Source organism: Musa acuminata, chromosome BXJ2-1, assembly GCF_036884655.1.
Source record: "Musa acuminata AAA Group cultivar baxijiao chromosome BXJ2-1, Cavendish_Baxijiao_AAA, whole genome shotgun sequence".
In the NCBI taxonomy this organism is placed as follows: domain Eukaryota; kingdom Viridiplantae; phylum Streptophyta; class Magnoliopsida; order Zingiberales; family Musaceae; genus Musa; species Musa acuminata.
Window position 1 is genome coordinate 13,383,770 of NC_088338.1, and position 14,051 is coordinate 13,397,820.

A 14,051-nucleotide genomic window follows, 5' to 3' on the forward strand; every position below is an offset into this window, starting at 1 on the left:
TAAAACTTACCATGATTGATCACTGTGAATCGGCAAATAAGAAAAGAAAGAGTCAATTTGCAATGTGAAATTACATACATTACACATTAAGCGCATGAAATATATCTTTTTCTTTTCAGTGCAACGGATTGGATTGGAATACGTATCCGATCCATATAAAGCTGTTGCACAAAACAAAGGAACGGGTTAAAAAGGGGGGGGATTCCGTATTACGTGTTCGAGATACCCATGAGCCGTGCAAATGAGAATGGGGTTCTCCTCGACGACGGGGAGTACCGCAGCAGCTGCGCCTCTGCCTCATATGATCCCCAAGCCTACACATCGCCACCGCTATTGTAACAGCGGCAGCAGCAGCACATCCCCAGCAGCAGCAGTGAGATGGAGGCCGCAGCTGTCTCGTCCTCCTGTTCCAGTACCGCCTCAGGTGCTGCTCCCGTTGCGCCGCCCCCAGCAACCATCACCAGCAAACAACCCCCGCCCGCTCCCGACCAAGCCTTCCCCACGTCGTCCTGTTGTTGACGCACCCGATCACAGCAGCCACGACGATGACGATGGCGATGAGTGCAGCAGCAGCAGCAGTGGCAGAAATGTAAAGAATTCGTCGTGTACTCCCACCGATGTCCTCCGCCTCATGGACGTCCTGCAGCTCCCCGTGGACGAGGACTTGTACGTTTCCCTTATCAAGGAGTGCGCCGAGTATCGGGACGCCGCCCAGGGCGCCAGAGTCTGCGCTCACATCCGCCGTAGCCTCCCCGACCTCCTGCGCCGGCCCGCCGGCCTTCACCTCGCCAACCGCTTGCTGTTCATGTTCGCCGCCTGCGGCCAACAGCACGTAGCCCGCCAGCTCTTCGACCAAATGCACTTTAGAGATGCCACCTCCTTGGCGGTCGTGATCGCCGCCCTGTCGGCCAGCGGCAGCCACGGCGATGCGCTGCGGCTGTTCGTGGAAATGTGCGTGAGAAGCGGTGGTCGTTCGCCGGTGCTTGAGCCGGGTGTTTGCTGGCTGGAAGCCCTCGTCACCGTTCTCCGGTCGTGCGCTCGGACGAGAGAGCTGGGTTTTGGCCGGCAGGTTCACGGGCTGGCCATCAAGGTGCTAGGAGGCGATGACGCTGTTCTTCTCGGAGATGTGGGCGAGTCGCTCATCCAATTCTACGGCAGACTTGGGCACCACGGCAGCGCCGTAAAACTCTTCGAGGGGACGCGGTCTCAGAGTGCAGCGGCTTGGACGTGCATGATCAGTGGGTACTCTAGAGAAGGGCGGTTCAAGGAGGCCATCGGCGTCTTCAGAGAGATGGGAAGAGCAGGACGGAGGAAGAACTGCCACGTTTTCTCGAGCACTCTCTCGGCATGCGCGAAGATGGGGGACGGTGGCTGGAGCGGCAAGCAAGTTCATGCCGCTGCCATCAAATTGGGAACAAGCTCGGATGGGTTCGTCTGTAGCAGCTTGGTAGACATGTACATGAAACACGAGCTTCCAACTGAGGCGCAGAGAGCATTTGCGACGATGGACGGCATGCGAGACTGCGTGTGCTGGAAGTCTTTGCTCATTGGCTATGCGCGGAGTGGCTGCGGCATGGAGGCTGTCAAGTTGCTGTATGAAATGAAGGCCGCAGGAATCAACGTGCAAGAATCGATAGTCCACGAAGCAATGACGGCTTTGGACATCGTAAAACAGGTGCAGGAAACATGAAGATACGGCTAATCTTCTCTATTGTAACGTCAACTGGACCTGGAAGTCTTGCTTCAGAAAGATCAAGACTTCTTGTACAGATTCAGCTTTGTCGTTCTTCATGAACAGACAAACCACCATGAACGAATTCTGCAATCGAGCAAAGAAATGATCAGAGACGCAGCAGCAGATGCATGTCACAATGAGTATGTGAATAGATGTTCAAATTGCACAATCCAGACTAGCAGTCCACTGATCAATAGTATGAATCATGTGCAAATGTGTCATCCACTCTGATCACTTCAACGCAAACTTTATTGTTCATTTCATTGTTCGCAAGATGAAGATAGAGGAACTTCTGATTTGATTGATACTTTCTCATGTTCCGCTGCAGGAACATTGGTAGAGCTATCTGACAGATACACGTATATGAAAGCTAAAATATGGCCATGCAGAAGCAACAGTGTTCCATGATGTTAAAGGACATTGTATATGAACATGGAGACATAAAAAAATCTGTATACTCTATTTGCTGTCAGCCTACATGTCTCTGTTCCACATGATACTGTCTTAGAATTTTGGAGTATGTAACTATGACACTGAAAAAGCTGTATAAAAGTATATTATGTTGGCTTTCTGTATCTCTAATAGAGAACTTTTCTGTTTTTTCATACGTGTGAGCTCACTGATAATGCTATATAAATCGGTTGGTTTAGGTATTATTATGCTGTTGCATGTTGAACATCTCTGACATGCAAGCTAGTATAATACAAATTAAGAACTTAGCCTTGACTATCAAGTTCTAAAAATTATGTTTTACATGCCGCTTGAAAGTGAATGTATGCAGTCATTGTAGTTGATACTTTGAAGAACATCACACAACTTTCTTGGCAAATTATAGTCTGGAAAGCTACAGCTGTCCAAATGTCAAAAGATGTTAATGCCTTTCCTGTGAAGTGATGATTCGACCAGCTAAAGTCATTTGATGAGAAAAAAATTACATAAGTTGGTGAGTGAAGAGACATTCCTTCTGTCATTCAACTTGGGCTGATGCAGCCTTGTACAATCATAGTGGCATGATTTATTCCAAGATTTCTACTTTAAATACTTCTAAAACCTAGAACTTCCTTCCCATCTAAAAAACAAGCAGGATTATGTAAGAAATGAGCAGATGAACTCCTTATGGAAAAAGGATAATAGTTCTTCTGGCTTATATCAGCTTGCAGAAGTGAATTTGGCAGTGTATTTTTAGTTGACATTTTCAAGATGATTGACAGTAGTACTAACTTGAAAGAATAATTACCTATCGCAAAAACAATTGCAGCAAAACTACTGAATGCTCTTACCTTATATCATGCAGATAGAGATTATATTTGCAGATAGGATACTTCAATATTTTTATTTTATTTTATTTTCAGAAGAAGATAGGGTATTTTTTTTGTACGGCAAAGAACTCATATCAAGTTGGAAACATAGATAATTGTCATTAGCAACGATCGATATGTATTATCTTGAGCAAAGATAGAATACAACAAACAATATCAAGTAATTCAAATTTTGCCACTTGTAGGTGTTGCACGAATCTCTAAGTGGTAATCAATCATTTCTTTTCAAACTAATGGTTACTAGTCATTAATCCGAGTCTACCGGACATATATATATATATATATATATATATACGTGAAACATATAACGGGTCCCGACAGCCGTTATAATGAATGTTAAGGCCGTTATTTTTAACAATGGCGTGTGTAACGGGCAGCGGAGACCGTATGATCACCTATGAATGCCAGTCTCTTTGCATACGCATACATATTATTATTATATTCATATCTTCTGAAGCTTAAACCTCTGCAGAATCCCATTACCGCCGTCACGGGAGCTGGAGAGATGGCGAAACTCGTCCGCCACTCTCTCCGTCGAACCCCAAATCCCTCCCGCCTCTCCTCCCTTCATCTTCCCCCTCCTCCTCCTCGAAGATGTTTCTCTTCTAATGAATCAGATATCCTCGAACGCCGAGGAGAAGACATCCACGGCAGCATCGGCGGCGGCGGCGGAGGAGGAGACCAGGCAGAGGAACTATTGGATAAGTTGCGTGCACAGCTCCGGCAAAAGGGCTGCTTTCATTCGTCCCTATCACTCTGCCAAACCCTAATTCTCTCCCACAAGCCCCTCTTCCCCCCCCCCTCCCACCTCTTCCGATCCCTCGCCGGCTCCTTTTCCCATTCTCACCCGCTCTCCCACTCCGCTGCCAGCCTCCTCGTCTCCGCTTACGCTTCGCTTAACCTCCCTGACGAGGCCCTCGACCTCGTCTCCTTCGTCGCCCAGGAAAGCTCCCACCTGTTCCCCTGTCTCCGTTCGTGCAATCTCCTGCTTGAGACCCTTGTATCCCGCAAGCGGTACACCGATGCCTTGTCTCTCTTCAACCGGTTGGTCGCCTCTCCAATTCGCCCGGACACCTACGCCTACAATAAGGCCATCCAGTCGGCTGTCAAATCCGGAGATCTGGATAGAGCGATGGAGTTATTTCATTGCATGGAGAAGAAGGATTGCCTAAAGCCGGATGCTTTCACCTTCAATTGCCTGATATCGTGCCTGTGCAGGGAGCGGCGCCTGGATGGTGCTCAGAAGATGTTTGAAGAAATGGAGAGGAGGGGAATCACACCAACCCTCATCACATATAATACGATGGTTGATGGGTATTGTAAAATTGGGAATTTGGATGCTGCTTTTGGTGTGCGGGATCGGATGCGGGCTTCGAAATTGAAGCCAAACCTTGTCACGTATAATACCTTGCTATCGGGGCTTTGTTGTGCCAGCCGGATGGATGACGTAAATTCCTTGTTGGATGAGATGAGAGCAGCTGGTTTCATGCCTGATGGATTTACGTACAGTGCTCTCTTTGATGGCCACTCGAGAAGTGGCGATGTGGAAGCCGCATTGGTTTTATTCGAGGAGTCAGTTAAAAAGGGTGTAACAATAGGAGCGTACACTTGCAGTATATTGTTGAATAGACTTTGCAAGTATGGAAAAGTTGCCAAAGCAGAAGAGGTCTTGGAGAGACTAGTAGAAAAAGGCTTGGTCCCAACCAGTGTGATCTTTAATACGATTGTTGATGGATATTGTCGCATAGGAGATATGGAAGGAGCCTTTGAGGCCATGGGCCGGATGGAGTCACTTGGATTGAAAGTCGAATGCATCACTTACAATTCACTGGTAAATGGGCTGTGCAAATTGCAAAGGATGGCTGAGGCAGAGGGGTTGATCAAGGAGATGGTAGGGAAGGGAGTGTCACCAGAAGTGGAGACATATAATCCACTCATCGATGCTTATGCGCAAGCTTGTCACTTTGAGAGGTGCTTCGACATTTTTGAGGAGATGAAGGATATGGGGCTGGAATTGAATGTTGTGTCTTATGGATCGCTGGTCAATGGTTTCTGCAAACAAGGCATGCTTGTGGAAGCAGAAGCACTCTTCCAAGACATGGTATCAAGAGGTATTCGACCAAATGTGCAGATATACAACATTCTAATTGATGCATATTGTATACAGGAAGAGTTGCAAAAGGCTTTTGAACTGATTGAGGGAATGAAGAAAACTGGGATATCTCCTAGTATTGTGACTTATAATACTCTAATAAAAGGTCTGTCTCTCAAAGGAAATCTATCAGAAGTTCAACACTTGGCCCTCAGGTTAAGAGATGAAGGTTTAAGCCCTGATGCAGTTACGTACACCATTCTTATATCTGCCTATTGTAATACCAGCTCTACTGATAAAGCTATTGAGCTTTACAAAGAGATGGAGAAGCTAGGCCTCAGACCAACCTTGTCTACTTATCATGCCTTGATTAGTCAGACGAGCTTAGAAGGAAGGATGCAAGATGCTGAGAATTTATTTGAAGAAATGCTACAGAAGAAACTGCTTCCTGATAGGGATATCTATAGTGCACTAATGTCTGGTTATGCTAATTATGGACATCAAGAAAAGGTAGTTGTTTTACAGAAAGAGATGGAACAGAGGGGAATGTTACCTGTTGTAAGGTAAGAAATGAAAAGAGGTGTATATTGAGCTGTAGCTGAAAGATATTATCCGAATAAAATATGCAGAAATCTCTGGGTGTATTTGGAAATCTCAGGAGAAGGTATGAGATGCAGACAGAACTTGATATATGTATCTTCAAATTGATAAGAATCCTCTTAGTTCAACTATTTCATTGGATCTCTTCTTTAAATTATTGCATTTCTTGTGATATCCAATCTTTGCTCACCATTGCTAATTTGACATTGCAACATCTGTCACCATTAGAATTCTAATATAATACCATATGTCCCAACCCTAATTGAAGGGCAACATTTGATAGATTAGACATCAGCACTTAGAGTTATAGTCTGTAGAATTGGTACCTATTATTTAAAAGGAGAATTATGACATGTTTCATCTTTTATCTATCTTCCATCTCTTTTGAAGTTTTATTTACATTGAACCAACGACATGTTTCTCCTAAGGTTTTTAATAGACGCCCAGGCACTCGCCTAGGCGCTAGGGCGAGGCAAGGTGAGGCCCAAGCGCATCACACAGCTTTCGGGCGATGCATTTGACTGAATCACCACTTGGGCGCCTTGAGTGAGCGCTCGAGTGAATTGTGACTTGAGTTCCTGCTTGGTTCAATCAAACCAACTAAACCCTAACACTAAACCACCACCCCCTCAGTGAATGCCCTGAGTGAATTGTGACCTTAGCTCCTGCTTGGTTCGATTGAATAGGCAAGTTGGTTCAATTGAACCAACTAAACCCTAATACTAAACCAACCACCCTCCTCGTGTGCTTGGCTCGATGAAAACTAAAACCCTACATCATCGCTCGACCCACCTGTGGTCTGTCGCCCAGTGTGCCTTTGTGCACAGTTCCCTTTGCCATTGCTGCCTTCGTGCGCAGTTCCCTCCACTGCCACCTTTGTCCAAAGCCCCCTCTGCCACCGCCGTCTCCTTCCCCACCTTCCTCCATAGGCTGGTTACTCCTCTTATCACCTCTCTAAAGTTGATTAGCATTAATCCCTCTTTAGAACCATTCTCAGTCCCTCTTTAAACTTTAAAGTCGTTTAGCATGGTTAATCCTTGTTTGAAATTGTCTAGCAATATTTAGCACCGTTTACTCCCTCTTTGGAACTATTTAGCATTGGTTGTTATTAAAATATATTTTTATATTTTAATATTCTAGAGCGCCTCAGACATTTTGGGATCTTGGCACCTGGCACTTTTAAAAACACTAGTTTTTCTTCTAACATGGCCCTAAGCATGTCATCTTGGAAACATATAATATTTGGTGCAACAACAAGAAGTTATAATGCCCCACCTATTTAAGATCAACTATATGAATTTTTCCTACCATCGAGCTCTATTTATAGTAATATCACTAATCAAACTAAGAATAGTTAAATCTCTCTTATTGTTTCCAATAACAATTTTATGGGTTTTCCCTTTCCTATTCTTATACCATTGAAGTCTTAATTGAGACACCTTATTTGTATGAGACATTTATATATGTATTGTTTGGAAATGACTGTTCAGTTTTAAATAATTTTCTCTCATCTTATCTTATATTGGTGTGTATAATTGTTCATGAATGTAAACATTTTCTTTTCTATCTTCTATAGTGACCCACACACATCCATCTTGATATTCTTATCTCAACAAAACTTCTTTTTTCCTAACTATCCAACATTGTGATCAATGTCACAAACATTGTTTGGATGAACTCTTGTATATATATATATATATTTTTTTTTGTCAAAATGGGTGTCAACATGGTAGCTCTTTGCTCTTTGGAACATCTAGGTGATGAGATGCCTTGGGTTACTTCTAGTTGATGATCTAGTTGCTTCATACAAACCTCCCTTTTTTTCAAACTTGGAATTAATAGTGATAATGCCTAGGTGGAGTTTAGAAACTCCATGCCATAATTGTGCATTCATATTGTTGTAAGCATGTCATATTAACAACTGCACCAAGGTATTCATAATTCATTCTAAGGACTCCATGTGCTTCATATAATTACTCTTGGTTTGTATGATGATGTTGTCATGCATTATGGTGCCAACTTTAGCAGTCAAGGTGTTTGCTGTTTCTATAACTGTTGGACTTGTTTCTTGTTGCTACTTTTTTGTTACTTGTCCATAAACTGAATTAGCATTTCTTTTCATCGACAGGTGAGGTGATACGAGTCATCTGCATTTTGCTCGTTGGCCTATATTTGCCTTGGCAAGACTCAGGTATCAGAGGGTAACCATGTTTGCTTTCGTTATTACCTTTGGATGTTACGCTTAGACTGGCCAACAGCATTATCTTGATTGAGGATGTCTTGAGAGCTTGTTTATCATCTGGTTCAAGCAAAATATGAAAAGATCAGCATGTTTCTTCCTCGGGTACTTTTTCTTTCTGAACATTGGAATTATCCACTCCAAGTCGCTCATTGCTACAGGGACAAGAAGCTTTATTTCTTGGATTTTTGCCATGGCACCCGTTCAAGAGTCTATCGATACATGGACCAAGGTAAATTGAGTGATACGCTTTGTACGTGTATCGTTCAATAAAGGCATGTACTTTGGTACTGTACCAGTGTTTTTTTTCAGTTTTTCTCAGGGTTTTCCAAAACTCGATTCGTACTTGTATATCGACACATGCTACACAAGATTGTGAACCTTGGATATGAATGCAATCAGAAAGTGTACTGATGCGTGGATGTAAGAATTGACGGCTGCAGCAACTTCTTACCAATATGATGATAAGCAAGTCTAGCATGGCAACTATCCATGCTGGTATCAGCCTCTCAGATCACTGCACCAATAGGTGTAGCTTCAGCAATACTCTAATTGTTCATTGGTCTGATAATGGTGTAACAGATTCATTAGATAATGGAGTATCAGATTCATATTTTACCGAATTCACTTGGTTGAGGATTTAAATTATTGCTTGTTCTTTTGGACTTCTCATGATAAATTCTTTATGCATGGACGGTTCAAGCATTAGCACCACAAGCTGCAGCACCAGCTTTCCATACGACTGCTGATGCCACTCGTCAACCTGGCTATCTTGGAGTGATTGGATTTGCAAGTGCCAGTCGAAAAACATCGAGGATGACAGGAATCAACCAATGTATAAACCGCAAAAGAAGAGAACAATGCATTTCTATGGTCAGAGGTCATGTAATTACAGTACATATGTTTTCTTCTTTCTCTTGGTATAAGCTACCGAGTTAGGGCAAATCCACGAGATGCATCTTCGAGTCTGGAAAGCTTGTAATCGATTGAGATCAGGTCGATCAGGCAATGTATTTGTAAATGTTTGGGTCCTCCTCGTCCCGCTCTAAAAATTCTCTGGTGATCAGATCTTCTATTCGTTGCTTGATCAATTTTACGTCAGGCTGCAAATTAAGACCACGACTTAATTAGGACAGTCTGAAAAGTTGTCTTCTTTCTGAGACCCTTCTAATTAACACACAGTATTCCTATGTTTCGGTATACGATTCATCGGTACTATCTATACTACCTTGAAAATGCGGCTAAGCTGTTGGATGCATTCCAACACCAACTGTTGATGACCCAAAGCCTTTCGACTTTTCATGATGCGCACGATGTAAGCATCAATAGCATATCTTCGATCTTTGTTGACATCTTCTATCACCTTCTTGTTCTCGTCCACCGGGGGAAGAGGTACCTGCAGTCGAATGAATGTGTCAATCAAAGAACCAAAAAAACCGAAAAGAAAGAACTTCTTCTTCTTGAGCATTCAAGAGGAAAGTCATGTCCAGACCTTAATCCTTCTCATTTTGTCGGTGAATTTGGAATTGAACTCGAAGATGTCGTTGGGAGAGACGGTGTCTGTCATTGGCGCTTTCTTTAGAATCTTATATCTGGCACAAGAAAGCGAGTGAAGCACTCTGACCATGTCCTCATCGGTCAAGTTGAGCTGAGCTTTGATCTCTGCGTAGCTCAATCTATCTGCGGAGTTAAATAGCAGAAGAACTGCCGCCTGTTCACGTCTCATCATGTGAATACTTCCAGTTAGCATCCATGTCTGTTTTACATGATCAGAACGAAAAGAATCCGATAGATACCTGATAAGTTGCCACATTAAGCTCTATGGATTTGGCATCAAACTTGGCATTGATGTTACATGTCCCTAACGAATATATCCACGAAAGCTTTCTGTTCTTGGTGCTGGACTCATAAAACTTCTTGTAGGCTTCTATGCATTTGATCTGAAAGCGGCAACCGAAATTAGCAATCAGCAGCGACCAAGCATTCTTTTTTTGCATGTCAAATCCCTCGAGTTAAAGTTGATCAATTATAATTGCTTTTTTTGGGTGAAAAACTTGCAATCAATCATTCATATCAAGAAAATGGGTTTGCCTTACCATCTCATCGGGAAGGGTGAGATCAGATGATTTGTAACTTGGCCAGAATCCAGTCGTGAGAACACTGACACTGAGCTCTGTCCCTGGATGCGCATGGGGGTTCGCGTAGAGGTAGTCCTCGAAACACGATTGGTTTTCTTTAGCAAGAGTTAGATCAGTCACCTGAGACAAACAAATTTTAGTCTGCCAACCCGCGTATTCAGTGCCAATCACCATACAAACATGATGCTACTGACCATGCCCTCCATCTTTGAGCTGAACTGCCCTCCACATTGCTGCTTTAGGTACGTCAAAATGAGCCTCTCATGATCCTCGTTAGCATATCTGTCAAACAGCAACCTCCTCGCAAGCTTCTTCCTGCAAATCAATTTCGCAAATTCGAACATGACCGTAATGACAGACATCGTAAATAGCTCAGCATGCGACAGCCTTTATACCTGGAGAACTCAGCAAACAGGTCTTTGTCATTGATGTAAGAAAGCAATTTCATGGACTACAAAGACGGAAGATTTGTTCAGTTGCACTGTAGATTCATTCCACAATAGAAAGAGAGAGACACTCATGTCAAAACAAGGCATTTACCTTCTCCAAAGTCCTGTCAATTTCGTCATCACTGAGCTTCTCACTTCCTGCTTTTCTAAGAACATTATCGCAAAAGGAAGCCAGCATCTCGGCACTCGAGGAGCCCGCGACGCTCTTATTGCAGAAAACTTCAAAAGCCTCTTTGAGTGCCTAAAAGGGATACACAATCCTTAGGCAAAGTTGAAGACTTGGAACAGTGGTTGGTGCATGACAAACCAAACCTTGTTGAGAAGGGTGTGATTCTGGAAGCTTTCCTGGACATATCCCATATACTTGTCATACAGCTCAATAATTCTTCTGATCAAAACCTGAAAACCCAAGAGGTTCATCAATTCATGATTCTCAGAAAGAAACTGAACCGATTGATCTGCTCAAGCTAATCGAGAGGTTCACTACGCACCAGCTGCGGCGAATCAGCAGCATCCCTTTTCTCTGCCTGCAAGATTTACATTGTCAGCGTTGTTAATGGTGTGCATGTCAGCAAGAACGGAAGTACTGAAGGATGCTGATAATAAGAGTTGAAACTAAATAATCAATTGACTAAGGATTAAAGGTTCACCACTGGACAACGATTCTTATGCTAATATTTAGTATTATTTTTTTCTATGAGAAAGAGATAAAATGCCTCGAAGGATTCCTCAAAACAAGTCAACTAAATATCTTCACGTCAATTTCTTGTGGATCTTGTTTTTGTTAAGATCAAACGACAGTCAACTTCTGCAAACATATCAAAGGAAAAGACTATGGCCACATACTCTCTTGCTACTCGCAGCGTTCTCCGCCTGGCTGACTAGGGCTGTACCTTCAGCTTTCACATGCTGCAGTGATGTTTCAATGACCATGAGATTCAAGTAAAATAATTTACTGAAGACTGCATCAAATCAGAACATCATAAAACTGAGATAAACCTGCGTAAACAACTGAGAAACATGAGTCAGGCCTTCAGGTATTCTGCTGAAGAGCCTATACAGACGCTCGAGGTCATCCACCTAAAATGCAAATTAGAAGAATGGTTGTTAAGTTTCATAAAATCCTGAAAGGGGCATAATCTAACTCATCGGCATCTAAGAGGTAGAGAGAGTTACCTTGCCGTCTCGAAGTAATGCAATCAATCCAGAATTTTCCTTTTCTAGAAGTTGGATTTCATTTACAGACAGCAACTGATGTTCCACATTCTATAAACAAACAATATGACGACTCAAATGAATTTATCCAGCTGAAAATATTCATCGATATTATCGAAATATACCTCTATCAATTTCTGTTTAGTGGTATGGTCCAAGTAATGATCAACCCTGTCCTTCTCCTGCTTCAAGCGCTCCTCAGCCTAACAAAAGCCAAGACGCTTTCAGCGTTAGGTGAGTGATAATTACTGAATGGTCGCGCAACAAAAGTACCTTCAACATGTATTCCGGGCATGAATCCTCGAGAATCCATTTTGAAGCTTTCCTGGAATAATAGGCAGCGGTGTCTTGAAGCAAAGGGGCTTCCAAGTCAACTTCATAATACTCTTTACTTCCTAAACCGATCTGAATGAAAATTTCCACGACGTTGTTCAACAAAGGTCTATCTATTTGACTCCCCTCTCGCTCTTGATAAATCTGCTTGAAACACACAGCGTAATCAATGAACGTGTTCAATGCTCGAAAGGAAGAAAAGTGACTAGACTTACCAAAGAGATGACGGCATCTTTTATTTTTCCTTTCATCTCCTCATAAACCTATAACCACAAAAAAAAAACAATTAACTCCCGCAGGAGACTCGAGTTCAATACACCGAAAGCAAACATGTTGCAGAGATGTGACAGAAGAAGGATGAAGGCGCACCAGGTCACGGAAGCAAGTAATCCCAGCTTCCTTGAGTGGAAGAAGTGCCTTCTTCTTGACAAAATAGCGATCGAGGTAATGAAAGAAACGCGAAAGCCATCTGACCATGACTTTGTAATTTAACCATCTCCGGACGAGTTCCTTCAGCATATATTCATCGTTCTTCGACCTCAAAGAAGGTAAGACCTGATCGAAAGAGAAGAAGTTCTCGTAAGACTAGGACAAGATGGCATTGATACAGACTTCTTTTGCAATTTACATGATGGAATGATCATATCGTATCCAAAATGCAAGTTCTATTTGAATCGTTCATCAAACTTGCATCCAAAATGCACAGACGACAGAATTCTGCGTATTCCTCCTTTTTCTTTTATAGAGCTTCTGTTTCTCCAATGGTTTTACCTTTCACAAAAAGCGAAAACATGTGAAACCTATATTAAGCATCTGCAAACGAAACTAAATCTGAACTCCGATGGTACTTATAATCGACACAATTGCATGCAAGCGACTAATAGTCAACCGGCCTACTCGAAATCAAGTTGTCTGAAGAGTACAAAAAAGGTAACTTATTCAAGGGGTGTCGAGGCCCAACTCAATTCCACCATCAAAGCTGAGCAGATAAGCACGGGAAAAAAAATATTTTCTTTTTATTAAGATTGTGTAAATCCAGATGCAAGCGGTTCATGCTCACCGTGGAATGCAGGTAGTCCATCAACGATTTCTTGTACTCCGCATATAACTGCTCACTGAGATCATTGGGGGTTTTCATAGTGCAAAAATCGTAGATAGTCCTGACATAACAACGAGAGCAACAAATCCATCATCAGACGAAGGAACGATAAGAGCGAAAGCGAGAAGGAATAGGTGGACACAACGTACGTGCAGAGAAGCATATACTCCATCGTGTTGAACGGCATCTCGGGAAGGCCCTCCAGGATGTTCGTCAGCTTGGTGACGCTTTGCTTCAGCACCGCCATTCCCGCCTCAACATCCACCGTCTTCGGCATCCTGCTAAAGAACCACCTCAGAATCCAACGGCAACGCCTTGCGGGAAAGAATCGGGATCCTTATACTACAGCCGAAATCAAGTTCGACAAACGTAGGAATATGGGATGGGAGACCCAAAACGAATGGCTTATTATATATAGGGGAGGCGTAGGCGTCTCCATGCATCGAATCCAACCCACGCCTGCAGCCGACCATTTGGTGATGGCAACTTCAGTGGGGGCTCTCCGTGTCTTTCTTTAGACCCTCCCGAAAGTAATTTGGACAATTTTTGGCAAAAAAAACAATTCTTAAAGAGCGCCCCGTTTTTATTTTTATTTGCCTACAGATTGTTCTTTACTTTTTTTATTTTAACATTAATCCCTTCTTTATTTTCCCTCCCCTTTTCTTTAAGAATTATTCCTTTTTCGGTTTGGTTCAATGCATTGAGAATCGGACGAGCCAATTTGATCGAACAAAATTGACAATAAATAAAAACTAACATTATAAAAATTAAAGGAATATTCCATATGACATAAAAAATATAATTCAAGTATATATATCAATATTAATAATTC

The 14,051-nt window shown here is 42.7% G+C and overlaps 3 protein-coding genes and 1 long non-coding RNA gene across 4 annotated transcripts; 3 read left to right on the forward strand and 1 right to left on the reverse strand.

The window, feature by feature from the left end:
- Positions 1 to 205: 205 nt before the first annotated feature.
- On the forward strand, positions 206 to 2,340 carry LOC135598120 (pentatricopeptide repeat-containing protein At1g31790-like). Its single transcript, XM_065091659.1, has one exon. The coding sequence runs from the start codon at positions 242 to 244 to the stop codon at positions 1,688 to 1,690; it is 1,449 nt and encodes a 482-aa protein (XP_064947731.1). The 5' UTR covers positions 206 to 241; the 3' UTR covers positions 1,691 to 2,340.
- Positions 2,341 to 3,502: 1,162 nt separating this feature from the next.
- On the forward strand, positions 3,503 to 8,012 carry LOC135598981 (pentatricopeptide repeat-containing protein At5g12100, mitochondrial-like). Its single transcript, XM_065093572.1, has 2 exons — positions 3,503 to 5,810; positions 7,875 to 8,012. Exon 1 carries the CDS (start codon positions 3,560 to 3,562, stop codon positions 5,711 to 5,713), a length of 2,154 nt encoding a protein of 717 aa, XP_064949644.1. The 5' UTR covers positions 3,503 to 3,559; the 3' UTR covers positions 5,714 to 5,810; positions 7,875 to 8,012.
- A 64-nt stretch (positions 8,013 to 8,076) lies between these two features.
- Positions 8,077 to 8,419, forward strand: LOC135598983 (uncharacterized). The gene is made up of 2 exons (XR_010481755.1): positions 8,077 to 8,217; positions 8,298 to 8,419. It is a non-coding gene; the product is annotated as an uncharacterized LOC135598983 (long non-coding RNA).
- Positions 8,420 to 8,842: 423 nt separating this feature from the next.
- Positions 8,843 to 13,460, reverse strand: LOC135598982 (cullin-1-like). The gene is made up of 18 exons (XM_065093573.1): positions 13,369 to 13,460; positions 13,181 to 13,280; positions 12,490 to 12,675; positions 12,336 to 12,383; positions 12,061 to 12,264; positions 11,913 to 11,990; positions 11,749 to 11,838; positions 11,572 to 11,652; positions 11,430 to 11,481; positions 10,885 to 11,033; positions 10,664 to 10,813; positions 10,519 to 10,574; positions 10,318 to 10,438; positions 10,082 to 10,243; positions 9,782 to 9,925; positions 9,478 to 9,696; positions 9,214 to 9,381; positions 8,843 to 9,088 (listed from the first exon to the last, which is right to left on the reverse strand). Exons 1-18 carry the CDS (start codon positions 13,404 to 13,406, stop codon positions 8,987 to 8,989), a joined length of 2,148 nt encoding a protein of 715 aa, XP_064949645.1. The 5' UTR covers positions 13,407 to 13,460; the 3' UTR covers positions 8,843 to 8,986.
- Between the last annotated feature and the right edge of the window lie 591 nt (positions 13,461 to 14,051).

Coding starts and splice junctions, on each gene's coding strand:
- LOC135598120 (XM_065091659.1), top strand. CDS start 242: ATGAGAATGGGGTTCTCCTCGACGACGGGGAGTACCGCAGCAGCTGCG.
- LOC135598981 (XM_065093572.1), top strand. CDS start 3,560: ATGGCGAAACTCGTCCGCCACTCTCTCCGTCGAACCCCAAATCCCTCC.
- LOC135598982 (XM_065093573.1), bottom strand. CDS start 13,406: ATGCCGTTCAACACGATGGAGTATATGCTTCTCTGCAC. Junction 13,281..13,368: donor GAGTATATGCTTCTCTGCAC/GTACGTTGTGTC, acceptor TTGTTATGTCAG/GACTATCTACGATTTTTGCA. Junction 12,676..13,180: donor TGGACTACCTGCATTCCACG/GTGAGCATGAAC, acceptor TCTTTCGATCAG/GTCTTACCTTCTTTGAGGTC.